Source organism: Amphimedon queenslandica, unplaced genomic scaffold (genome assembly GCF_000090795.2).
Source record: "Amphimedon queenslandica unplaced genomic scaffold, v1.1 AMPQUscaffold_13313, whole genome shotgun sequence".
NCBI lineage: Eukaryota > Metazoa > Porifera > Demospongiae > Haplosclerida > Niphatidae > Amphimedon > Amphimedon queenslandica.
The window spans coordinates 125860-149297 of record NW_003546451.1 but is presented as its reverse complement, the minus strand read 5'-3'; the positions used below and the strand labels follow the sequence as shown (position 1 = coordinate 149297).

Genomic DNA, 23438 nt, shown 5'->3' with positions numbered 1-23438 from the left:
TGATAAGAATCACTCAAAGTAAATCAGTTACTTAACGTAAATCTCATAAAAGCCAACAGGAACATCTTCATCAGCTGTCTCTTGATCAGCACACACCCTCAGCTCAAGGTAGTCAGTAGTGGTAGTACCAAGTACCTTATTGAACCATGGAATACCAGGAGCTGCACAACAAACATCTTCAAGACTACCACATCCTTTACCATCCCACAATGGATCAGATGTATAAACGTCGTAAAGCCACGAATTATCAGTAGCAGGATTACCAGATTCACAGAAGTAGTCATTACCAATGAAAGACTGAAGAGTTAAGTTTTGAGGACTACCTGGAGAACAAGGACAATTGAAAATACCGTTAAAATGTAAAGTTGAGGTTTCACTCAGTCCAGCCATTAGTGTCCAGACATGTTGACGAGGAGACCCACGAGTAATACTAACACCATCAACATAATAAGAATTAATGTCATTGTGTTTAGGATCAGTCCCTCCAACATGTTTCTGTGGATTATTCCATAGGCCATGTTCAACTGCATCAGTTGAAGCATATTGATATCCCACTACTCTACCACACACTTGAGAGTAACTGATACTATTAGATGGAAACTGAACTGATACACAACTGGCATCATTTGATGTTGCTCTACCACAAGCTCTAACTCCTCCTGACTGGTACAGTCTAAACCCAGGGGGACAATTTTGTGTAGCATCAGACATATCCAAATATGCTAGTCTTGTCCATCCTCCTCCTGAACCACACAGCTCCTCCATATTACAGTAAGCAGTGTAAGTAGCAATGGTATTTGCCAGTAGATACACACCTGATGGACTGAGTGGTTGTCTCTCTTTAATCTCTTTACAAGAGGTAGGTAAAGCAGTTGAGTCATTGTGAAGTGCTAATATTTCTTGTGCTATTAGTAGTATATCATCAACCACTCCAGCAGTAGAGGTACTGGTGTCTTCTAGATTAGAGAGAGTATTGACAATGTTTATTAGCTTTTGTGCAGAATCTGTTGTAGTTTGTAAGATTTGTCCTTCAAGTTCAGTGAAGTTTGGAGAGTTTTGCAGTAACTGAGCCGTATTCTGTGCCACACCATTAGCCCATTGATTGAAATCAGGAAGGGTCTGGTTAACTTTAGATACAACACCATTAGCCCATTGATTGAAATTAGGAAGGGTCTGGTTAACTTTAGATACAACACCATTAGCCCATTGATCGAAATTAGGAAGGCTCTGTGTTACATTACTGTTAACTTCAGAGATGACACCTTTAGCCCATTGATTGAAATCAGGAAGGGTCTGGTTAACTTTAGATACAACACCATTAGCCCATTGATCGAAATTAGGAAGGCTCTGTGTTACATTACTGTTAACTTCAGAGATGACACCATTAGCCCATTGATTGAAATCAGGAAGGGTCTGGTTAACTTTAGATACAACACCATTAGCCCATTGATCGAAATTAGGAAGGCTCTGTGTTACATTACTGTTAACTTCAGAGATGACACCTTTAGCCCATTGATTGAAATCAGGAAGGGTCTGGTTAACTTTAGATACAACATCATTAGCCCATTCATCGAAGTCAGGGAGGCTCCCTGTTACATGGCTGTTAACTTTATCATCACACCATTCAGAATAGCTACAGACAGTAGCTGTACTAGTGCTGGTACATGAAGCAGACAATTGCACCAGTGATAAGCAAAGTATTACCACCAGTAAGAATACCATGAGACACAGCAATACAGTGATGACAACCAATGGTGTATTCCATACTGACTGCTTTGATACTTCTTCTGTCGATTTAACACTGTCCCTCCTTGCATTAGTATCAACAGGAACCATTTCGTACTGGTTCTCCTGACTTTGTGCAGGATCTGATGGCACTACCTCATACTTTCGCTTTACTTCCATTCTCAAAACGTAAATAATAAGGATGGACCACGCCCAAGTTACCTGAATCAAGTCACCCCACTTATTATTTATTCATATCCTCTAAACATAATGTGAATTGAGTTGATGCAAGAATAATTATGCAACATACACTAGGTAACATGTTGCTAGCAACATTTGGGATTACTTTGATCTTGTATCAAATTCTTCCATAAAAAGAACAGATTTCTATTCTTAGATACAAAATCAAAGTAAGCACATTAGTTGCTAGCAATATGTTGCCTAGTGTATGTTGGGCTTAAAGTGACTAAGATTTTGTCATACTTTCATAAATATCTGATGTTATGATTAAATCACAAAGAACAGTAACAAATTATTATAATAAAATAAGTCCTATTATACACTTATTTTTGTTTAACAATGCATGCTTATTTGACATACTGTACAACTCATAAAAGCTGACAGGAGTATCTTCATCATCTTGAGGTAGTCAGTAGTGGTAGTACCAAGTACCTTGTTGAAACATGGAAGACCAGTAGCATTACAGCAATTACCTTCAAGACTACCACATCGTTTACCATCCCACAATGGATCAGATGCATAGAATATGGATTGTCATGTACCATAGTTACTGTAAGATCAAAGGGACCGCAAGGTGGTACACAAGCCATTCAGTGTACACCTAACCCACAGCCAGTTAGCAATATTCACTGCAAGATAATGAGATTCATTGGGGTATGTATTAGCAAGAGGCGAGGGTATTGGTAATAAGATTCATTGGGTAAGTTTATCAATAATGAGATGCAAATGGCAAGAGCAATCTGCCCATGCGCAGTATCCAGCACATGGCAGTAGTAGGCTAGACCCAGCTATTCGCAACTGTATTTACAAAAATAAAGCTCCTGCGGAGATAAATGCTAAAGAGAAGTTCCAAGAAGGCCTTTATTGTTTCTGTCAAGAAATAAAAGAGAGGGATAGTGTTTGATATACTAGCAAATGGGCAAAACGCGCATCCGTCCTTGGTAGATCCCATAGATCTCACAGTAAATATAGCACATATTATATGAACCATGGTTTCTCGGTGAGTACCGTATAGCGGGGTTTTTTCGAGTATGGTACAGTCTAAACCCAGAAGGACAGTTCTGTGTACCATCAGTCATATTCAGATGTCCTAGTCTTGTCCATCCTCCTCCTGAACCACACAGCTCTTCCTCCATATTACAGTAAACAGTTTTTTCCTACTTTATGTGCAACGGTATAGTTCTTTGAAGGACTGTTTGGCCAATACTTTTTTATTTCATCGCAAGATACCTCATGAGAACATGATTGCAGAGCTGATGGAATAGAACATATCAGCAGAATAGCACTACAAAATAGCAAAGACTTCTCCATATTTCCGTTATATTTTTTGTTTGTGTTATGAATAGTACACTTACAGGAAACTGTGCCACACTCTAATTCTGTATGGCATGCAATTGATTACACTGTTGCTGTTGCCAATTCAATTAGCTTTGTAATGGAAAGGAAGAACATGTAACTATGAAAGTTGCCTTTATTGAAGACAAAAAGTCTGTGCTGTAGTGGTTACTAATGCTATTGCATTGAAGCTGGCCCATTTAAATGATAGTTCTACATTTACCTATTACTATTATCATCATCATTATAATTAATTGCTGATTTTGCAATTAGATATGCTTTATAGATTTACCAATCGTAATTATTAGTGCCCACATAACCTACTGAGAGTTATATTTTGTACTTGTAATTAAAAGTTACTCTAAGGTATTACTATTACTATTACTATTATTATGATCATGATCATGATCATCATGATCATCATCATCATCATCTTACTGATGTTCCCCAAATTGTGCATATGATGCTTCGTCCACTTCTATCAACTAAAGTAATGTCTCTCTTTGATACCTAAACAAGAAAAAAAGAATAATAATCTCTATCTCTCACTCTTTATAATGTAATATTAACAACCTTTTTATTACTGGAACGGACAGTCACTGAACCCAACTCAGCAGCAGAAACACACACACCAATGACATCTGAAGAGAGAGAAAGAGAGAGGGAGAGAGAGTGGAGGGAAAACATAAGTCATACAATCCCTCTTCCTCTCTCTCTCTCCTACTCACCAATAATGCTGTCCTTAGGTTTGGATTCCAAGTCTCCAATTGACGTGAAATTAAAAGAGGCAGTTGAAGGCATGTCACTAACATCATCAAAACACTAAAATTAAAAAAAATACTTTATATCCATGTACATTTCATGTAAACATGTACATGTACACAGGGTTTTCCCACGAAACATGCTAAGTGAGCTAAACAGCAGAGCTTCATGAGCTGACAAGCACTACAATACAGTACATGGCATTTGGAGCAACTTTAAAAATTCATAAAAATCCAATCTTGATCGGAATCAGCTCAAACTTGATACACAGCATAAGAACATGTATATGTATCAAAAAAATTAGAAAGAAAAATACTCTGTACTACAGTACAGGAAGTTTGTCTCAATTTTTGAGCAATGCCAATTCACAGGCAAGAAGCTGCATGAGCACTATGCCAAAATCCAGTGGAAAACCCTACATATATAATCATAACAACAATAATACATGTACACATGTATGTCTCATGTGAACATATATACATGTACATACATGTATGTATATACATGTACATGTATATATATATATATATATATATATATATATATATATATATATATATATATATGAATATCTCTATGAATATCATTATAATGCATCATAGTGATGTAGCTACATTTTTCAAATTCCAATGCAGCTGCTTCCACTTTCGGTCCATTCTCAGTTGGGACATAGTATACACATGTACATACATACATGTACATATATACATGTACATGTAAGTCTCATATATACATGAACATGTACTCTTTTCCCTCTACCTCTTCAATGGTTGTCTCAGCTCCAAGCGTCAATTCATAATCATTGTTAGCATAATATATTTTATTGGCTGGTTTGATACGACCTCTCGACACGTAATAAACCTATTAATATTCATTAATTAATGGTAGGTGTGGTCTGATTATTGACCTTGTTCACTTCAACATTTGGAAAGAAACGATCAGCGTCTTCATTGAATGCTGTAGCCCTGATCTCACCCTAACAGAGAGAGAAGGAAGAAAGATAGAATGATTATTATTATTATTATTATTATTAATTATTAAATAAAGTATGTTTTTCCTTACAGAATGGTCAACAAACTCTAGCGTCAAAATACGACCTTCTCCACGAGAATTATTATAATGTCTTAGAGGAGGTTTTGAAGTGACCCGCGCCTTTATCGTCCACCTGAGAAGAGAAGAGAGAGAGAAAAAGATTTAAGGTAAAAAGGAGGAGAGTAAATAGTGTCCTTAAAATTAGATAAAAATTTAATATTAAAATTAAAACTAAATCATAAAATTAAAAATAAATTAAAATTATAAGAATTAAAACTGTGCATAAAATTAAAAATAAATAATTAGGTCAAAATTGAAAATCAAATGTAAAAATTAAAAATAAATCAAAAATTACTTGAGTAGCTTACTTATTCTGGTATGGATTCAATGCAGTTATAGGCACAACATTCTTAGTACCACCCCCAGGTGACTGCATTAAATTACTGGCCCCTCCCATTCCTCCTGTCCTTTGAGCCGAGTTACCATAAAATCTAGGCGGAGTCTGAATCGGCTGAGGCGCAACTGGTGCTGGTGCCACACCCACTTGTGAGCGTTGAGCAAGAGGAGGGCGGGCTAAAGGCTCGTCTTTGACAGTTGGAGTAGTGGAATTAGAGTCAGCACTGTCGGAGTTAAGCTGACGAGGAGTTCCTAACATCCCACCAACATCTTGAGCACTGTACAGCACAGTGAGTTTAATGAATATCATTACTCTATGGAGAAAAGGAGCAGAAGTGACTTTGTATGTATTTTAATACAAAAAGAACAATTGAATTCTTTCTCTCTCTTTTTACTCTAAATTTTACACTTTTATCTTCTTTCTATTATACTAATTCAGTTAAATATAGCACATGTTGCTAAATATAAGTATGACGATTTACTAAAATTAGGCACGAGTAATGAGGAGATTGTTATTTCACTTACTTTTTGGCACCAATGGAATTTATCAGCATCTTGTCAACACGAACAATGCAATATTTGCTGATCTCGTTTGAAGTGATCTTCTCATTTAACTGAGTAGCCAACATTCCTGAATATTAAAATATATACATAAATCACTTTAATTAAAAGCATTAGTATTTTTTTAATGTATTTACGTCAAAATTACATGTAAATATTTAAAATACATGTACATGTAGACATTAAAATAAAAAATTAGAATTTATTATCATTTAAATTAGTATTTTAAGTGGGTGTGGTGCTAATAACACATATACGTGTACATGTAATGTACATACCTGCTCCACAATGAATACCATCTGATACTTGTATTCGATACTTTTGGGCTCCGCCTCCACGAGAATCATTTGTAAAACCTTTAATACCCTATTTAAATAGAACCTGTCACGTGAGGATCACGTGACTTTTAGGGAACTCACCAGAATCTGTAATCGAGGGCTTGGAGGAGCCTGTCCTTCCATTGAAGCCTACAAGAAAGAAAAATAAGCTTAAATATTAGTGTGGCTACTTTAATAGCACCGCCGGATAAGAGAGAGACATCAAATTGGGCCATTTTCACTCGCCTCTCTTCACAAAGTACCGCCAAAAACTGCGAAACATAGACCACGCCTTTGGTAGGTCACGTGATGCAGTCACGTGACTATTGACATAATAACTTTTAATTAGTTAGCTTGCTTCCAGCCTCACCCTCAATTTGCAGAGTTTGCAGAGGTGGTTGTGTTATCTCGCTCCCTCTTTCCCTCGCCACTTTTTTATATCCTTGATGGCTGACATTTTCGTTGATAGGCTCGAAGAGTTTAGGAGAAAAGTAAGAGTTGACTGTAAGGTAGCTGTATCTGTTGAAACTCTTATCCTTTAGAATAAGGAAATAGAAGAGGATGAGAAAGAGTATGAGGAGGATGTGGTGCTTCTTGAGGTCAGACATTATGTAACCTCACATTCTGTTATTATTGCTTTATTGTATGATATTGCTTAAGTAAATGTAGTACATGTAATGTAATAATTGCAAAACACATTTTAATTTACTGCATTTCTTAGGCTTCTGAATTGAATCGGAAAGTAGATGAGATTGAGTTGATGTTAAATGAAGTTCGCGACCTTCAAGGTAAAATTGTCACAAACCTATCAAGTCAAAATGGAGGTACACCTGTTTGTCTTCTTTTTTATGAAACTATTATTATGGCTTTATTCTCCTGCACAGATTTGAAAGAGAGGCATGCAAAGCTTCTGGCAGAGATCAAGAAGCTGTCACAAACTGTTCAGAAAGGATTAAAGCGTAAATAGCTAAACATGCATGCTAATTAGTTCAATTTTCTCTTATTAATTTTTTAGGCTTTCAGGATGACATTAAACGTGATGAACTGGGCCCTGAAAGAAATTCAGCTGACCTAAGAATAAAGAAAAGTCATGTAAGTTATCTGCCTAGTATTGTAATTTGATTTTAAAAATCAACTAACTCGTTATAACGCAATAAAAAATTGCAATATTATTTGTATATACTTGTAGTGTTCTGCCTTGAGCCGTAAACTAAAGAATATCATGTCAACCTATGCTCAGCTGGAGGAACAGCACAAAGAAAAGTGCAAGGATCTGATAAAAAGACAAATGCGAATAGGTAGTATGACTATTATTGTATGACTAACATAAAACTTATATTAATGATTATGCAGTTGATTCTAAAGCTGATGTATCTGATGAAAAAATTGAAGAAATGTTGGAGTCAAATGAAGTGTCCGTATTCACTCAAGATGTGAGTTCATTATGCAATTTTATTCCTGTTTGTGTTATTCTAATTATTATATTTAGGTATTGATTCAAACATCTCAGAAGAAACAAGTTCTTGATGAAGTAGAGGCTCGAAGAACAGAAATACGTGAACTGGAGCAAAATTTAAAAGTATTAGTCTATTGAATTTAAAATTTACTAATCGTTTGATTTAGGAACTTTACGAAATGTTCTATGACATTATGCTTCTCATTGATTCTCAAGTAGGGCATTACCAATTGATCAACTATACTGTGCATATCATAGGGAGACCTTGTAGATAATATTGAATATAATGTTGAAAAAGCAGGAGCCTATGTTGAATCTGGTGCAAAAGCAGTAGTTGGTGCAGCTAGAATGAAGAAAAAGAACACAAGGGTAGGAAATATTCAAATAGTTATTATAGAAATGATAATCTTAATAAATTCTCCATTTTTCTTTAATTTCCTTTTTTTTATCCTTGCAGTTGCGTTGGATTATCTGCTGTGTAGTGACCACTATCATCATTGTTCTGGTTATAGCTGTAGCCATCATAGCAGTTGTAGCTGTTTATCTTCTGAGGGGTAATAACACTGACATTACTGTGCAGAATCCGGTTAACAGAGAACTCTCAGAACTATCACAAAGCTACATATAATTTTTGCTGCAACATACAATAATGTACAATATATTGCATCACTTCCATTGCTTTTAACAAAGTTTTTTTTCAACAATGCAAGACCAGCCCCACCCACTACAATAATTGTGTTGAGCAGAGAGGTAGCTCAGAGGAGGTATGACACTGTTGACCTTTCATTAATAAAGACGATACTGCGGATACTGCTAGGACCACGCCTACACACGTGGTCTCACAAGTGACAATCATGGGTAGAGAAAAGAAGAAAGTAAGCCACTAATCCCTTTTATTTTGTCTTATTTCTACACATTAATAGGGAGAGAGTGGGCTTGCAACTACCTGCTACTCACACAGTCAAGCAATGAGGAAACTACAGATATCAATGCCGCAATTCAGGTCATTAACTATTAAATATAGACCACGCCTTTGCTAGGTCACATATGACTGTTGATATAATAACTTTTAATTAATTAGCTTGCTTCCAGCCTCACCTTCAATATGGAGGGTTTGTGTTCTCTCTCTCCCTCTTTCTCTCGTCCCTTGATGGCTGACATTTTTGTTGATAGGCTCGAAGAGTTTAGGAGAAGAGTAAGAGTTGACTATAAGGTAGTTGCATCTGTAAAACTTTTATCTTTTAGAATAAGGAAATAGAAGAGGATGAGAATGAGTATGAGGAAGATGTGGTACTTCTTGAGGTCAGACATTATGTAACCTCGCATTATGTTATTATTGGTTTATTGTATAATATTGCTTCAGTAAACGTAATAGATTAATATCTCCTGTTGTAATAATTGCAAAACACATTTTGATTTATATACTGTCTTTAGGCTTCTGAATTGAATCGAAAAGTGGATGAGATTGGGCTGAAGTTGAATGAAGTTCGTGAACTTCAAAATGAAATGTTCACAAACCCACCAGGTCACAATGGAGGTACACCTGTCATTCTTGTTTTATGCAACTATACTCTTTATTCTGCTGCACAATAGATTTGAAAGAGAGGCTTGCAAAGCTTCTGGCAGAGATCAAGCAGCTGTCACAGACTGTTCAGAAAGGATTAAAGCGTAAATAGCTAAGCATGCATGCTATAAGTTCAATTTTTTATTAATTTACTAGGCTTTCAGGATGACATTAGACGTGATGAACTGGGCCCTGAAAGAAATTCAGCTGAACTAAGAATTAAAAAAAGTCATGTAAGTTATCTGCCTAGTGTTGTAGTTTGATTTTTTAAAAATGAACTAGCTTGTTATATGAGGCAATAATAAGTTGCAATATTATTTATACTTGTAGTATTCTGCCTTAAACTGTAAACTAAATAATATCATGTCAGTCTATAGTCAGCAGGAGGAACAGCACAAAGAAAAGTGCAAGGATCTGATAAAAAAACAAATGCGACAAGGTAGTATGACTATTATTGTATGACTAATATAATATTTATATTAATGATTATGTAGCTAATAAAGCTGATGCATCTGATGAAAAAATTAAAGAAATGTTGGAGTCAAATGAAGTGTCTATATATACTGACGATGTGAGTTTATTATGCATTTTTATTGCTGTTTGTATTATTGTAATAATTATATTATTTAGATATTAATTGATAAATCTCAGAAGAAACAAGTTCTTGATGAAGTTGAGGCTCGAAGAACAGAAATACATGAACTGGAGCAAAATTTAAAAGTATCAGTCTCTTGAATTTATAATTTAATAACCTTCTGATTTAGGGACTTTATGACATGTTCCATGACTTTATGCTTCTCATTGAGTATCAAGTAGGATATTAATCACAATTGATCAATTGTACTCAGCATATTTATACATTTATGTATATAGGGAGATCTTGTTGATAATATTGAATATAATGTTGAGAAAACAGCAGCCTATGTTGAATCTGGTACAAAAGCAATAGTTGCTGCATCTAGATTGAAGAAAAAGAACACAAGGGTAGGAAATATTCAAATAGTTATTATAGAAATGATAATCTTAATAAATTCTCCATTTTATCTTTAATTTTCTTTTTTATCCTCACAGTTGTGTTGGATTATCTGCTGTGTAGTGACCACTATCATCATTGTTCTGGTTATAGCTGTAGCCATCATAGCAGTTGTAGCTGTTTATCTTCTGAGGGGTAATAACACTGACATTACTGTACAGAATCCGGTTAAAAGAGAGCTTTCAAAACTATCACAAAGCTTCATATAATTTTGCTGCAACATAAAGTTGTATTGTACAATATGTATGCATATATATTGCATCAGCTTCATTGCTTTCAACAAAAAAAATTTTTAGCAATGCAAGACCAGCCCCACCCACTAAATAATTTGCGTGGGTGATGAGCAGAGAGGTAACTATCCGGATAAAAACGATGATCAGGATACTGAATAGACCACGCCTACACACGTGGTCAATCATGGGTAGAGAAAGAAAGAAAGTAAGCCACTAATGCCTTATATTTTGTCTTATTTCTACACATTAATAGGGAGAGAGTGGGCTTGCAACCACCTGCTACTCGCGCAGTCAAGCAATGAGGAATCTACAGATATCAATGCCGCAATTCAGGTCATTAACCATGAAACATAGACCACGCCTTTGCTTGGTCACATGACTGTTGATATAATAACTTTTAATTAATTAGCTTGCTTCCAGCCTCACCTTCAATTTGCAGAGTTCTCTCTTTCTCTTGCCCCTTTCTATATCTTTAATGGCTGACATTTTTGTTGATAGGCTCGAAGAGCTTAGGAGAAGAGTAAGAGTTGACTATAAGGTAGCTGTATCAGTTAAAACTCTTATCCTTTAGAATATGGAAATAGAAGAGGATGAGAAAGAGAATGAGTATGAGGAAGATGTGGTGCTTCTTGAGGTCAGACATTATGCCTAGCATTCTGTTATTATTGCTTTATTGTATGATACTGCTTAAGTAAATGTAGTAGATTAATATCTCCTAGTGTTGTAATAATTGCAAAACAAATTTTGATTTATATACTGTCTCTAGGCTTCTGAATTGAATAGAAAAGTGGATGAGATTGAGCTGAAGTTGAATGAAGTTCGTAGTCTTCAATATGAAATTTCCACAAGTCCATTAAGTCAAAATGGAGGTACACCTGTTTGTCTTGGTTTTTATGCAACTATACTCTTTATTCTGCTGCACAATAGCTTTGAAAGAGAGGTATGCAAAGCTTCTGGCAGAGATTAACCAGCAGTCACAAACTGTTCAGAAAGGATTAAAGCGTAAATAGCTAAGCATGCATGTTAATAAGTTCAATTTTTAATTAATTATTTAGGCTTTCAGGATGACATTAAACGTGATGAACTGGGCCCTATAAGAAACTCAGCTGAACTAAGAATAAAGAAAAGTCATGTAAGTTATCTGCCTAGTATTGTAGTTGATTTTTAATTAAACATCAACTAGCTTGTTATATGAGGCAGTAAAAATTTTTAATATTATTCATACTTGTAGTATTCTGCCTTGAGCCGTAAACTAAAGAATATCATGTCAGTCTATACTCGGCTGGGGGAACAGTACAAAGAGCAATGCAAAGATGTGATAAAAAAACAAATGCGAATAGGTAGTATGACTGTTATTATATGACTAATATAATATTTATATTAATGATTATTCAGTTGATCCTACAGCTAATCTATCTGATGGAAAAATTGAAGAAATGTTGGAGTCAAATGAAGTATCTGTATTTCATGAAAGTGTGAGTTTATTATGCATTTTTATTGCTGTTTGTATTATTGTAATAACTATATTATTTAGATATTAATTCAACCATCTCTGAAGAAACAAGTTCTTGATGAAGTAGAGGCTCGAAGAACAGAAATACGTAAACTGGAGCAAAATTTAAAAGTATTGGTCTATTGAATATATAATTTACTAACCTTCTGATTTAGGAACTTTATGACATGTTCTATGACTTCATGCTTCTGAATGAGCCTCAAGTAGGACATTAATCACAATTAATCAACTATACTGTGTATATTTATACATTTATGTATATAGGGAGATCTTGCTGATAATATTGAATATAATGTTGATAACGCAGCAGCCTATGTGGAACCTGGTACACAAACAACAGTTACTTCAGCTAGAATGATGCAAAACGAGAACACAAGGGTATGGAATATTCAAATATAATGGAAATGATAATCTTAATAAATTCTCCATTTTTTGACTTCATTTTTTATCCTCACAGCTGCGCTGGGTTATCTGCTGTGTAGTGCTGTAGCCATCATAGCAGTTGTAGCTGTTTGTCTTCTGAGGGGTAATAACACTGACATTACTGTACAGAATCCGGTTAACAGAGAACTCTCAGAACTATCACAAAGCTTCATATAATTTTTGCTGCAACATACAATAATGTACAATATATTGCATCACTTCCATTGCTTTTAACAAAGTTTTTTCAACAATGCAAGACCAGCCCCACCCACTACAATAATTTGGGTGGGTGTTGAGCAAAGCGGTAGCTATCCGGATAGAAACAATGCTCCGGATATTGCTTGGACCACGCCTACACACGTGGTCTCACAAGTACAATCATGGGTAGAGAAAAAAAGAAAGTAAGCGGCTAATACCTTTATTTTATCTTATTTCTACACATTAATAGGGAGAGAGTGGGCTTGCAACCACCTACTACTCACGCAGTCAAGCAATGAGGAAACTACAGATATCAATGCCTGAATTCAGGTCAGTTAATAAGATCACGTGATCATTAACCACTCCCATTCCACAGGCGTCTCTGCATCTTCAAGGGTATTTATCCTCAAGAGCCTCGTCATCGACGAAAGGTCAGCAAGGGTAGCTCGGTCTACAAGACGTACTATTACCGTAAAGACATTGCTTGGTTGGCACACGAGCCTCTACTGCAAAAAGGAAGGGACTTTAAGATATTTGTCAAGAAGCTTAAGAGAGCTTTCAATGACGACGACAAAGTTAAAATTGCGAGTCTCGAGGAGCACAGACCGTTGTACACTCTTGACCGTATGGTGAAGGAGAGGTATCCAACTTTTGTGGATGCCTTGAGAGATATTGACGATGTACTGACTATGGTGTCATTATACAGTACATTATCATCTCTTAAGATAAAGGTATGAGATTGTAGTAGTATCTATTTGTTTATTTGTTTGTTTGTTTTTTAGGCGTCTGTGAGTCAGTTATGCAAGAGGCTATTATTAGAATTCATGCATTACATCATAGCCTCAAAATCTCTTAGGAAGGTGTGGCAATCATCAATTATTAATATCCATTATTATTATTATTGTATGTGTAGGTATTCATATCAATTAAAGGTATTTATTATCAAGCTGAAATACAAGGGCAGACTATAACATGGCTTACACCACATCAGTTTCCTCAAAGAGTAAGAAATAGTTTCTTTTTGTCTTCTCTTTTGGATACACTTCCCTTATTTTTCCTTTATATTTTCTCTCTTAGATTCCAAGGGAAGTTGATTTTCGTATCATGAACACTTTTGTCGAGTTCTATACAACACTACTGACGTTTGTCAACTTTAGATTGTTTCATTCTCTCAACTTACGTTATCCACCTCAGGTAAGCATTAGTGGGTGTGGCTCACCATTATATAGCAATTGTCATGTTTTTTTTCTAAAAATTGGTTCCAAAATTACTCCAATTTTTTACATTTTCTTGATATCTATCTTGTTATGCTACATGTACAGAATTAATACCAAACATCATTATATTTATAAATGTAACTTGTTTTCTTCAATTTTTAGTTGGAGGGATATTTTTCTACTGAGCTTTCTCTCCAGCTGCCCTCACTCCTAGTCAATCCGAATGAAGTTGAGTATGAAAATGATGGAGATAAAGGGGAATATAGAGAAGTGAGTGTTCTATTTAATGCACACTTTATTATCTGTGTTGTGTGTAGCTTCTAGAGTCTCTCTCTCATTCACTTGTTAAGATCCCTGAAACACCAACAGGTTTGTTAATCAGAGTTTTCAATTTCCAGTTTTTGAGCAAATTTCATCAAAAATGTCTAGGAGAGAATTCTTTATTTTTATAATTTATTCTGATGCATATACATGTTCTTATGTTGTGTAGAAAGTTTGAGCTGATTCCGATCAAAATTAAATTTTTTATGGATTTTTAAAGTTACTCCAAAATCAGGCAAAAGTCCCTGTACTATAGTACAGGGTCACTGGCCAAATTTCATCAAAAATGTCTAGGAGAGAATTCTTCATTTTTATAATATTTTCTGATGCATATACATGTTCTTAAGTTGTGTAGAAAGTTTGAGCTGATTCTGATCAAAATTAGATTTTTTAATGAATTTTTAAAATTAGTCCAAAAGCTGCACGTGCTATTATAACTCATGAAGCATGCTTTTAGCTAACGTAGCATGCTTTGTAGAAAACCCTGGCGATATTGATAATAATAGTGAAAAATAATTTATATCGAAAATGTATTTTTCCTTTCCCAGCTGATACTGATGACCTAATTGAGGAAGATATACCAACAGATTTAGACGTAATAATAATCAAATAAAGCTAAATTATAAGTGATTTATTTTACTAGCCGGAGGAGCAAGCTCGCCGTGACAAAGCAAGAGAAGAACGAGAGAAACTCGACGAATTTAAAACTTTATTTGAAGGTCTCAAGTTCTTCCTCTCTCGTGAAGTTCCCAAAGAATCGCTCACTTTTATAATCAAGTAGAGACTATTAATTTTACACGTAGAAAAAAGGTTTATCGTTTCTTTAAAGGTGTTTTGGTGGGAGCGTTTCCTGGGACCCATCTTGTGGGCGTGGTTCTACTTATCCTGAATCAGACGAGCGTATAACGCATGAGATTGTTGATAGACCGTCAATGAACCATTCCTACTTATCAAGGTCTGCTGTAGAATAGTTGATGTAGTTTTAAATGTTAATATTGTTACTATTGTATACTTTCATACCTTGTCTCTCATACTGTTTCTTAATCTTATTCTTTGTGTTTACATCCTTCATTTCTTTCTCTCTTTTTTTGGTTTTCTTTTACCCAGGGTTTATATACAGCCTCAGTGGGTCTATGATAGTATTAATTTCCGTAAACTCCTGCCAACGGACAAGTACTCACCTCAGACCTCCCTCCCTCCTCATCTCTCTCCTTTCACAAGAGACGGTGAAGGTGATTACATACCACCAGATAAGATGATGCTGGCAGAAGATAAAACCGAAGAACAAGAAGAGGAAGAGGAAGGAGAGGAGGAAGATGAGGATTTAGAAGAGAGAGAGGAGGAGGAAGACTTGGAGGAGAGGGAGGATGAGGGAGAGGGCGAGGAAGACGAAGATGTTGAAGCTTTAAAACCTCCTTCACCTAAAAGAAGAAAATTACCTGTTAGCTTTTGAATGAATCTTTCTCCCCCCTCTCTCTCTTTAACATCACTCAACATTGTTTCACAAACTATTTACCTATTCCTCCATTTCTTTGTTTATTATAGATTGCACCTGCCATGAATCTACCAGTAGGCTCTGTGGTGGAAGGAGATGGAGTGAGTAAAGAAAAAGATGAGGAGACTCAGAGAATGGAGGCCGAGGCCAAGCAAGAGAGAGAGGAGAGGAAACTAGCAGTGATGATGATGACTAGGACCAGACGGAAACTGTATGACAGGATAATGGAGAAGAGGAACAAGAAATCAAGAAGGGTGAGTTTCAAGTTTTTGTAGTCATGTTTGATGGTGGAATTTTTGTACTGATAATGATGATCAATAATTCATTATTTTTTGTTACGTGTGTATTGTGTAAGTTGTTTTTTAATTTCTTTTAGGTGAGAGAGCTCAAGGAAAAGAGAGAAGAATATAATAAAGAAATGAAAAAACAAAAATCCTCTACCAAGTAATTTTAATTAACTTATTGATTAATTATTAATACTTATTATTAAAAAATGAAAGTGGTAGAATTTAACACTTTTTGTGAGACTAATGATAGGAGTTACCTTCTTAGTGTAGTAGCTGATAGTCAAAGCGATTGATTCTGTCTGTCATTAGGTAACTTAACATTTTGATCAATGAAAATTACTTCTAAAAACTCTATTTTACTACAAATTATTTATATCTATAGATAGTATATTATTGTGTCACTCATACACAAAATTCAATATTCAATTGTCTTGAGTCTCTTGATGTCGACAAGAGCCAATGCCAACAGCAATACTCACAATGATAATTATTATAATGATAATCACTAGGGCAACAGGCAGGGTTATGATTAGGAGAAATATAGCTATCACTATTGTAGCAATTCCACACATCATCCATTTTAACTATAGATGGGGAGGAAAGTGGATGAGAGTGGTTGATAGCTAGGTGTGGTCTTACACTGGTTTTTTTGGGATAATTTCTTGCTATCTCTATCGGTTCTGTGACTTCTGGTACATAATCTTTTGTGGCTTTTGGTACGTAATCTTTTGTATTTTCTACATTGTGCTCAATATTGTCTGCTATAAAATCATTCTCATCCTAATAAGAGGGTGTGGTGGTTAGTTTGTGATTGATGGGTGGTTGTCTCACCTGTGATTCATCATTTAGGAGCACTGTCATCTCATGAAACATGTCATGGAGCTCCTGATAAGAAATATGATTTCTGAGACTGACCAATAGTTGTGTGTAAGATAATACTTACTTTCACATTTTTCTCTAGTTCAGAGATCTTTCTTGCTTCAACCTCTTTAAGTGTTTGTCTTTCTTGATTAGTTTGTTTCAATATCTGAGAAGAAAATTAACTATAGGGTGAAAATGCTAGCACCACAACAAACTTCTTTTGTATAGTAGTACATTGTCTATGAAACTCAAATACATGAAAAAGCTTTTTTCAAGTAATTTTTTTATATGAATTATTATCTCTATGCACTCACATCTTCCTGTGTCAAGGCTATTCCGCTCTCAATTTGTGAGACCAGTTCCTCAAATCTGTCATCCGAAATGGATGTATAATGAATACCAACTATTGTAATTAGTCAATTAATAGAAATAGATAATAGATCTAATGTATTTATACTTTTACCTATCTGTAGCTGTCTTCTAAGCATCCCCCTGTACTTTTCTTTGTTTTGCTCTTCCAGCTGTTGATATTCTAACACGAGTCTCTTTAACTTTTGTCTTAATGCTGCTTCCTATATGTTAGTACATATCAGCCAATATACTCCAGCAGAGTACTTTTATCTCTCTTCCTCCTTCACTCTCTTTTCTAAATTTACTTGAGCTTTTTTGATCCTAAACTCAGCATTATGTCTGTTTGATCTCAACTCATTGGTAATCTCCTTACTCAAGCCTTAGGGAGGGTGGCAGAGGTATCCAAAGGAAAGAGTACATAATTAAAAAAACAGGAAAATAAACTGCATTAAAATACTTTTCAATCCTTTATAAATATTTAGTGAGATTTGTTTGATTTCATTTGTCACCTCTTGATATCTTTTTTTTAAAGCTACAAAGGTATTAACAAATACTAATTGTTTATAAAAATTTTTATATTATACTCACCACTTGATTCACGAACATTTTCTTGAATTTGCCTCATTTCATCAAGGTTCTGCTGTAGCCTTTCTAAATTTCTATTCATTTGATTGACCTATACATTGCAAGAGCTTACAAAGTCTCTTGCCTTGTCCTTTTGTGGGGCACAATGCTAGCAGAGAGAAAGTGGGAACATGCAAATATTTGTAGTCAGCCAGTCTGAGCCAGAGATTGTCCATACTCACTTGCTGATGTGCATTGTGTTATCTATATGGTTATAATATTTAGCCAGAAGATCAGACAGAACTGAGCATAGAAAGTCTCTGCTTATCTTAAGCCATAATAATTTGTTTATGGGCCATGCTACCGTGCCTTAAATATTATAGAATTTAGCTATATAATATAGTATAGTGTAGTAGGCTGGTAGCAGTTAGAAAATTATACTACAGTTCTTTCCATGGCAGGCTAGCCTTCTTATTGTATGATGCATGGTTACATTATATGTGAAGTGATACCGTTTGAAGGAATCCATCAATTAATGCAGGGCTCACAACTGTGCAATCACCATCTTCATCTTCAAGATCAATACTCTATGATACATGTAGAATAAGATATCTGATAAAAGTAAATTAAGATTTTTAATTGATAAGTCACTAGTCTTAATGAACTTGACCCTATACATGTACTTGCATCTAGGTCTAGAATACCCTATGTCACACAGCCACAGTTATGGAGCCTGCCAAAGGCTCGTAACATAATAATTATTATTAATGAATATTAAAAATAATATTATCAGAAAGGACATGCAAGCCTTGAAATTGAACTAGGGAAGATCGAGTTGAAACAATCCTTCATTATTCTATTATACAGCACTATTTAAAAATCAGAAGTGCCCTGAAGGACAGCAAGAACATGTTTTGCAGCCTTGCAATTACTATTTAAATTAAAATTTTAAAAGCAGTAATGATCTTTACTTTAGTTATTAGGCTTACCGTGTCTTTATCCGCACGCAGTTCAGCCAGCCTGTCAGTCATTACTTCCATCTCTGAGCATAAAGCGTAGACTATGCTCTGAATGAGTCGCAACTGTGGACTCTTTGTTTCCATAAACCCGCAATTGTGTTCTCACATTTGTCAAATCAAACAGCCACTCCACAATTAAATTCATTGGTTCTCGGTACTCTAGCTGCTAGCTCTATTAAAAATTAATTTTATTCATTTTAGACACTAATGGCGGATGCTCTAGTGACTTATAGTGAAAGTGATTCTGAAGGAGAGTTGGGAGAGGAGGTTGAGCTACAGTCCGAGTCTGATGATGATGACATTGATAAAGTTCCTGAAGAAAAATTACAATCATTAGGTGACTGATAAAAATAATTAAGAATTTTAATGATTAACCACAAAAATGGCTCTAAACCTTTAAAAGTTTTTATTTCATTTACTAATCCATGCCCTGTACTATGTCCCATGCTATGTAGAATTTCACTTGATTCAGATCAGTAGTTTTTGAGTAATTTCTATACCACCTACTATCTTGCAACAAAAATGGCTTTTAAAACTCTCATTATTATTATTATACATTATTTTTATTAATGACAACATGTGCTGTTCTTAAATCTTAATCCACAGAGTTCAACGTATCTCTACGTGACATGCTTTGCAATCCTCACCTGAGGAAAGTTCTCACTGGACTAGATAAACATCCAGACCCAGCCTCCATTCTAGACCGGCTAATGGAAGTACCAATATTTAAAGAATTTGCTGACGAATGTCTCAAGATATGTGGAGAGAGTGAGAATGATGCATAGATGTTCAGTATTGTGACTATCGTGCAACTTGAAATTGACTTATTTTCATTTTAACACTTAATTCTCAAAATTTCACTTACATTATTGATGATTGATAATGATAACATTTAATTTTGTAAATAATGAATTAATAATGATAATAATAATGTTGATTATGATTATGATGATAGTAATAAAAAGGCAATGAATAATGATAGGAATTAGAGAAAGCAAAATTGAAATAATAATAATGATAATGACTATTGCACGTACATTTAAATTTAAAATAATTAAATTGTTGATAATAAATAAATCCCAATGACGATTACACTCGTGTGTAATATTAATAACGATAATCATAAACACATAAGCTCCAATTATCACCATATAATCCTCAATTCCTTTACTCCACTGTATCGTGGGATGGTAGGAGAATAGCCAGTATTGATTCAGATGTATCAACTTCCCTTAACGACCTCTTACTAGACCCCCTACCCTGTACAACAGAAGCCCCAATAGCAGCTGCAATTACTATAGCAATCACAATTCCCAGTATCACAGCAGTCACCACTCCACATATAATCCATTTTAACTATAAGGGAAAGAGTATGTTAATGGGCGTGGTCAAAGGGTGTGGTCTTACCCGGCGATTTTTGCTGGCATATATTCGAGCTTTTGTCGTCTCCTCTGTTCCTTTCATGACGTACACGGCTGCTGTTTCTACGTTATGCTGGATATTATCTATAAGGTCACCCTATTAATATTCATAAGTGGGTGTGGTTAGTGTCATTAACGAGCCATAGTCTCACCTGTGACTCAACGAGGAGCATCATGTCATAAAACATGTCATGGAGTTCCTAATAAGGGCGTGGTTACGGAGGGTAAAGCAATATAATTGTGCACTCACTTTTATGTTTTCTTCTAGTTGGAGGATTTCTCTTTTTCTTGCTTCAACCTCGTCCAGTGCCTGTCTCTTCTGAGCCGTTTGAGTTAATATCTGAAAAGAATATTTTAATTACTTGTACACACATGTCCATGTACATGTACATGTACATGTACATGGACATGGTATTTTGAAATGGAAATTAAACATTAAATATTTTATATTGTCTAGGAGAGCTATATCTACATGTACAATTGCAAATTATTAATTTTAGTCAATGACATATTTCCATGACATATTTTCTAGTGTTAGTACATGTAGATGTACATTCAAATATTACGTCTTGTGTGAAGATTGACAAATCCTGAGACTCTAGTAACTCCTCAACCTTGTCATCCGAAGGATTTTGTGAGGGATCAACTATTGTATAACAGATATTCATAATAATAGTTATTGCAGTATATTTTATACTCTTACCTGTCTGTAACTGTCGTTTGATTACTTTCTTACACTTTTCTCTATGCTGTTCCTCCAGCTGGTTATATTCCAACATGACGGCCTTTAACTTTTGACTTAAAGCTGCTGCCTATAAATATCATATTATATTATCTGCTTCTGCTATTAGTGTATTAGTATGAATTGGACTCTCTACTCTTGTCTCTGTCTCTTTTTTGGATTTACTTGACTCTTTTTTATCCTAAACTCAGCATTGTGTCTGTTTGGTCCTAGTTCATCATGTTTTATTTCTTCATCCAATCCTTAGGGTAAGAAAGAAGGAGAGAAAGAGAGAGAGAGAGAGAGAGAGAGAGAGAGAGAGAGAGAGAGAGAGAGAGAGAGAGAGAGAGAGAGAGAGAGAGAGAGAGAGAGAGAGAGAGAGAGAGAGAGAGAGAGAGAGAGAGAAGGAATATTACATTAATATATACATGTACATGTACAGGTCAGTGTATAATGACTTTTTTTTAATAATGTTTTTACTTTTCAATCCTCTATGGACAGTCTGTGATAACTGTTTCACTTCATCCATGAGCTCTGCATGTCTTTCTTTAGCAACTACAATCACAATAATAAAGAACCATTTTACTTACAACACTTTGACCACATATGTACTGTATGTACATGAATCTCCTACACTACATTACAGTGATTACACAGGCTTCCATATTGCATATACATGTACATGTACATCTCACTATTTGTTTGTTTTGGTCTATAATTAGTAACATAACTAATTAAAATACTATGAGCTATTATTAGTAACGACAAACTACAATAGTCCATGGCTAATAGATTTCACTGATAAACGGTGCCGTGCGTGTTGCTGCTGTCTAGAGTAAGCTGTGAGTAATTATAATAATAAAATTATGAAAACATTATTACTACATTTGTATGTACTATGTGGTAGTACTATGAATACTAGTACACTTGGCTGTAATGAACATGCTTTGTTATTCTTACTATCAGTATCATGTAGGTGTTAGTGTACTTTTACTACTAAAATAATAATACACACCTATATTATAGGATATTTGAACTTCTAATCTTTAATTTGTGCCTGACCCATTGAAAAAAAGACTTCCAAATTTTGCATTTAAGCTTTTATGGGAAAAATTTGACTTCTAAAAAGTTATCCATTTTTGTCATAACAATAATGATAATTTCTTGATCTATTTATTTATTCATTTCATTATTCTGACCTTTGTTTGCTGTGGCAGGTTTCGTGATGATGTCATCTTGGACTTGCTTTATCTCGTCTAGCTTCTGTTGTATCTTTTCTGTATTCCTACTCATCTGATTGACCTACAGGTGCATGTACATGTAACAGGGAGAGGAAGAGGAAAAGAGTAAGATGAAAGCTACATAATTACATATACATACATGTATAGTAAGTAAAGTAGAATTGGGAATAAGGTTATGTATACATGTGTGTATATGTGCTTATTAGATGTACATATAAACTTATTCATTGGCATAAAAACCACAAGAGGTTGTCATCATTTGACTTGCTAAACTAACATGCTGAATAGCATAACAGGCTACTTGAATATGTACACACACAGACACATACACACTGTTCAATGTATATGTACAAGGCATTATTATTATATTGAATGATACCCTGTGCATGAGAACTACAAGCCAAGATATTATGGACTACAAAGTATTGATGAGTGCCTACATGTATATCAATCATGCTGTATCATCATACCTCCATATATAAAATATATAAATGAATGACGCTCAATACATTTGTCCTTTTAGTGTCAATCATACTTTATGTATTGGATTTATGAATGGTAATACTGATGCTTATAGTCCAATGTAGTTACAGTACTATTGCTGTTATGTGTAATGATAGAGGGGACATTGGACAAATAAACTTTGATAAAGATAACAATCCTGGCTCTAATATATACACACAGTGCATTTTCATTATGAGTGTCATTATGTGTGTGATTGTTCGTACAGTTTGGAAGAATCCCTCAAATGAATAGTCACCATCTTCATCTTCCAGGTCAGGGCTCTAGTAGAAAATCAACATTGTACAATTAAAGATAAGATACAATTGAAAATAAGAAATTCTGTTATGTTTTATTTGCTTACCACATCTCGAACTCCCAGTTCATTAAGCCTATCCGTCATAACAGCCATCCTGCTGACTGAGCTGTACTGTGGTTTTAGACTGACGCAAACACTGCCGGGACAAGATAGCAAGACAAGCTAATTTTATTTAGTCTAGGAGTCCAGTGTGAGTTAAGTTAACCGCTCCTTCTTATTCTTTTCCTAGTGTTTCTCCTGTTTCTTTCTCTGACTCAGTAAAGACGGAACCAGAACTCAAGCAGCTTAGCGCAGAGCGGCAGTCGGCAGAGGTATGAAAATCGAGCTCTAGC

General features: G+C 35.0%; 7 protein-coding genes across 11 annotated transcripts; 4 read left to right on the top strand and 3 right to left on the bottom strand.

The window, feature by feature from the left end:
• Positions 1-3713: 3713 nt before the first annotated feature.
• LOC105313379 (replication protein A 70 kDa DNA-binding subunit-like) lies at positions 3714-6661 on the bottom strand. The gene is made up of 11 exons (XM_011406760.2): positions 6560-6661; positions 6471-6518; positions 6330-6417; positions 6016-6121; positions 5463-5804; positions 5125-5227; positions 4970-5038; positions 4822-4923; positions 4029-4122; positions 3874-3941; positions 3714-3810 (listed from the first exon to the last, which is right to left on the bottom strand). Exons 1-11 carry the CDS (start codon positions 6602-6604, stop codon positions 3730-3732), a joined length of 1146 nt encoding a protein of 381 aa, XP_011405062.1. The 5' UTR covers positions 6605-6661; the 3' UTR covers positions 3714-3729.
• A 64-nt stretch (positions 6662-6725) lies between these two features.
• Positions 6726-8533, top strand: LOC105313378 (syntaxin-1A-like). The gene is made up of 11 exons (XM_011406759.2): positions 6726-6859; positions 6911-6967; positions 7090-7192; positions 7253-7327; positions 7384-7460; positions 7558-7666; positions 7722-7801; positions 7858-7947; positions 7992-8039; positions 8083-8193; positions 8282-8533. Exons 1-11 carry the CDS (start codon positions 6815-6817, stop codon positions 8450-8452), a joined length of 966 nt encoding a protein of 321 aa, XP_011405061.1. The 5' UTR covers positions 6726-6814; the 3' UTR covers positions 8453-8533.
• Positions 8534-8621: 88 nt separating this feature from the next.
• LOC105313376 (syntaxin-1A-like) lies at positions 8622-12828 on the top strand. 3 transcript variants are annotated; one of them, XM_019998585.1, is made up of 13 exons: positions 8622-8699; positions 8748-8827; positions 11153-11174; positions 11226-11288; positions 11421-11523; positions 11582-11656; positions 11710-11786; positions 11886-11994; positions 12050-12129; positions 12189-12278; positions 12323-12370; positions 12432-12545; positions 12625-12828. In XM_019998585.1, the coding sequence occupies exons 1-13, from the start codon at positions 8679-8681 to the stop codon at positions 12655-12657; spliced, it is 915 nt and encodes a 304-aa protein (XP_019854144.1). In that variant the 5' UTR covers positions 8622-8678; the 3' UTR covers positions 12658-12828. The 3 variants fall into 3 exon arrangements, with proteins under 3 accessions (XP_019854144.1, XP_019854145.1, XP_019854146.1); XM_019998586.1 differs by lacking the exons at positions 8622-8699; positions 8748-8827 and adding an exon at positions 10896-10987; XM_019998587.1 differs by lacking the exons at positions 8622-8699; positions 8748-8827 and adding an exon at positions 10896-10987 and having other exon boundaries at positions 11064-11174.
• Positions 12829-12882: 54 nt separating this feature from the next.
• On the top strand, positions 12883-16269 carry LOC100639617 (pescadillo homolog). The gene is made up of 14 exons (XM_019998569.1): positions 12883-12991; positions 13039-13118; positions 13165-13519; positions 13571-13648; positions 13702-13791; positions 13866-13982; positions 14168-14275; positions 14323-14374; positions 14875-14921; positions 14970-15103; positions 15156-15281; positions 15434-15767; positions 15872-16075; positions 16198-16269. The coding sequence occupies exons 1-14, from the start codon at positions 12971-12973 to the stop codon at positions 16267-16269; spliced, it is 1818 nt and encodes a 605-aa protein (XP_019854128.1). The 5' UTR covers positions 12883-12970.
• Positions 16270-16428: 159 nt separating this feature from the next.
• Positions 16429-19061, bottom strand: LOC105313375 (syntaxin-1A-like). 3 transcript variants are annotated; one of them, XM_019998578.1, is made up of 11 exons: positions 18874-19061; positions 18397-18471; positions 17909-17996; positions 17778-17852; positions 17626-17699; positions 17433-17541; positions 17284-17372; positions 17052-17135; positions 16940-16993; positions 16748-16888; positions 16429-16692 (listed from the first exon to the last, which is right to left on the bottom strand). In XM_019998578.1, exons 1-11 carry the CDS (start codon positions 18985-18987, stop codon positions 16531-16533), a joined length of 1065 nt encoding a protein of 354 aa, XP_019854137.1. In that variant the 5' UTR covers positions 18988-19061; the 3' UTR covers positions 16429-16530. The 3 variants fall into 3 exon arrangements, with proteins under 3 accessions (XP_019854137.1, XP_019854138.1, XP_019854139.1); XM_019998579.1 differs by having other exon boundaries at positions 17909-18148; positions 18397-18815; positions 18874-18954; XM_019998580.1 differs by having other exon boundaries at positions 18397-18815; positions 18874-18954.
• Positions 19062-19098: 37 nt separating this feature from the next.
• Positions 19099-19799, top strand: LOC109583300 (zinc finger HIT domain-containing protein 3-like). Its single transcript, XM_019998581.1, has 2 exons — positions 19099-19240; positions 19510-19799. Exons 1-2 carry the CDS (start codon positions 19111-19113, stop codon positions 19686-19688), a joined length of 309 nt encoding a protein of 102 aa, XP_019854140.1. The 5' UTR covers positions 19099-19110; the 3' UTR covers positions 19689-19799.
• On the bottom strand, positions 19737-23419 carry LOC100637342 (syntaxin-1A-like). The gene is made up of 11 exons (XM_003387853.3): positions 23152-23419; positions 23015-23071; positions 22245-22347; positions 21526-21600; positions 21232-21308; positions 21028-21136; positions 20891-20970; positions 20575-20664; positions 20477-20524; positions 20311-20421; positions 19737-20259 (listed from the first exon to the last, which is right to left on the bottom strand). The coding sequence occupies exons 1-11, from the start codon at positions 23197-23199 to the stop codon at positions 20071-20073; spliced, it is 987 nt and encodes a 328-aa protein (XP_003387901.1). The 5' UTR covers positions 23200-23419; the 3' UTR covers positions 19737-20070.
• Between the last annotated feature and the right edge of the window lie 19 nt (positions 23420-23438).

Coding starts and splice junctions, on each gene's coding strand:
- LOC105313379 (XM_011406760.2), bottom strand. CDS start 6,604: ATGGCCCAATTTGATGTCTCTCTCTTATCCGGCGGTGCTATTAAA. Junction 5,039..5,124: donor TAGAGTTTGTTGACCATTCT/GTAAGGAAAAAC, acceptor TCTCTCTGTTAG/GGTGAGATCAGGGCTACAGC. Junction 3,942..4,028: donor ACCTAAGGACAGCATTATTG/GTGAGTAGGAGA, acceptor CTCTCTCTTCAG/ATGTCATTGGTGTGTGTGTT.
- LOC105313378 (XM_011406759.2), top strand. CDS start 6,815: ATGGCTGACATTTTCGTTGATAGGCTCGAAGAGTTTAGGAGAAAA. Junction 6,860..6,910: donor TCGAAGAGTTTAGGAGAAAA/GTAAGAGTTGAC, acceptor CTTATCCTTTAG/AATAAGGAAATAGAAGAGGA. Junction 7,802..7,857: donor TGTCCGTATTCACTCAAGAT/GTGAGTTCATTA, acceptor TATTATATTTAG/GTATTGATTCAAACATCTCA.
- LOC105313376 (XM_019998585.1), top strand. CDS start 8,679: ATGGGTAGAGAAAAGAAGAAA. Junction 11,524..11,581: donor TCCATTAAGTCAAAATGGAG/GTACACCTGTTT, acceptor GCTGCACAATAG/CTTTGAAAGAGAGGTATGCA. Junction 11,995..12,049: donor AAAAAAACAAATGCGAATAG/GTAGTATGACTG, acceptor ATGATTATTCAG/TTGATCCTACAGCTAATCTA.
- LOC100639617 (XM_019998569.1), top strand. CDS start 12,971: ATGGGTAGAGAAAAAAAGAAA. Junction 12,992..13,038: donor TGGGTAGAGAAAAAAAGAAA/GTAAGCGGCTAA, acceptor ACACATTAATAG/GGAGAGAGTGGGCTTGCAAC. Junction 16,076..16,197: donor GGAACAAGAAATCAAGAAGG/GTGAGTTTCAAG, acceptor AATTTCTTTTAG/GTGAGAGAGCTCAAGGAAAA.
- LOC105313375 (XM_019998578.1), bottom strand. CDS start 18,987: ATGGAAACAAAGAGTCCACAGTTGCGACTCATTCAGAGCATAGTCTAC. Junction 17,997..18,396: donor TTGATGGATTCCTTCAAACG/GTATCACTTCAC, acceptor TGCAATGTATAG/GTCAATCAAATGAATAGAAA. Junction 16,693..16,747: donor ATTATCCCAAAAAAACCAGT/GTAAGACCACAC, acceptor CCCCATCTATAG/TTAAAATGGATGATGTGTGG.
- LOC109583300 (XM_019998581.1), top strand. CDS start 19,111: ATGGCGGATGCTCTAGTGACTTATAGTGAAAGTGATTCTGAAGGAGAG. Junction 19,241..19,509: donor AGAAAAATTACAATCATTAG/GTGACTGATAAA, acceptor CTTAATCCACAG/AGTTCAACGTATCTCTACGT.
- LOC100637342 (XM_003387853.3), bottom strand. CDS start 23,199: ATGGCTGTTATGACGGATAGGCTTAATGAACTGGGAGTTCGAGATGTG. Junction 23,072..23,151: donor AACTGGGAGTTCGAGATGTG/GTAAGCAAATAA, acceptor ATTTTCTACTAG/AGCCCTGACCTGGAAGATGA. Junction 20,971..21,027: donor CAAACGACAGTTACAGACAG/GTAAGAGTATAA, acceptor GTTATACAATAG/TTGATCCCTCACAAAATCCT.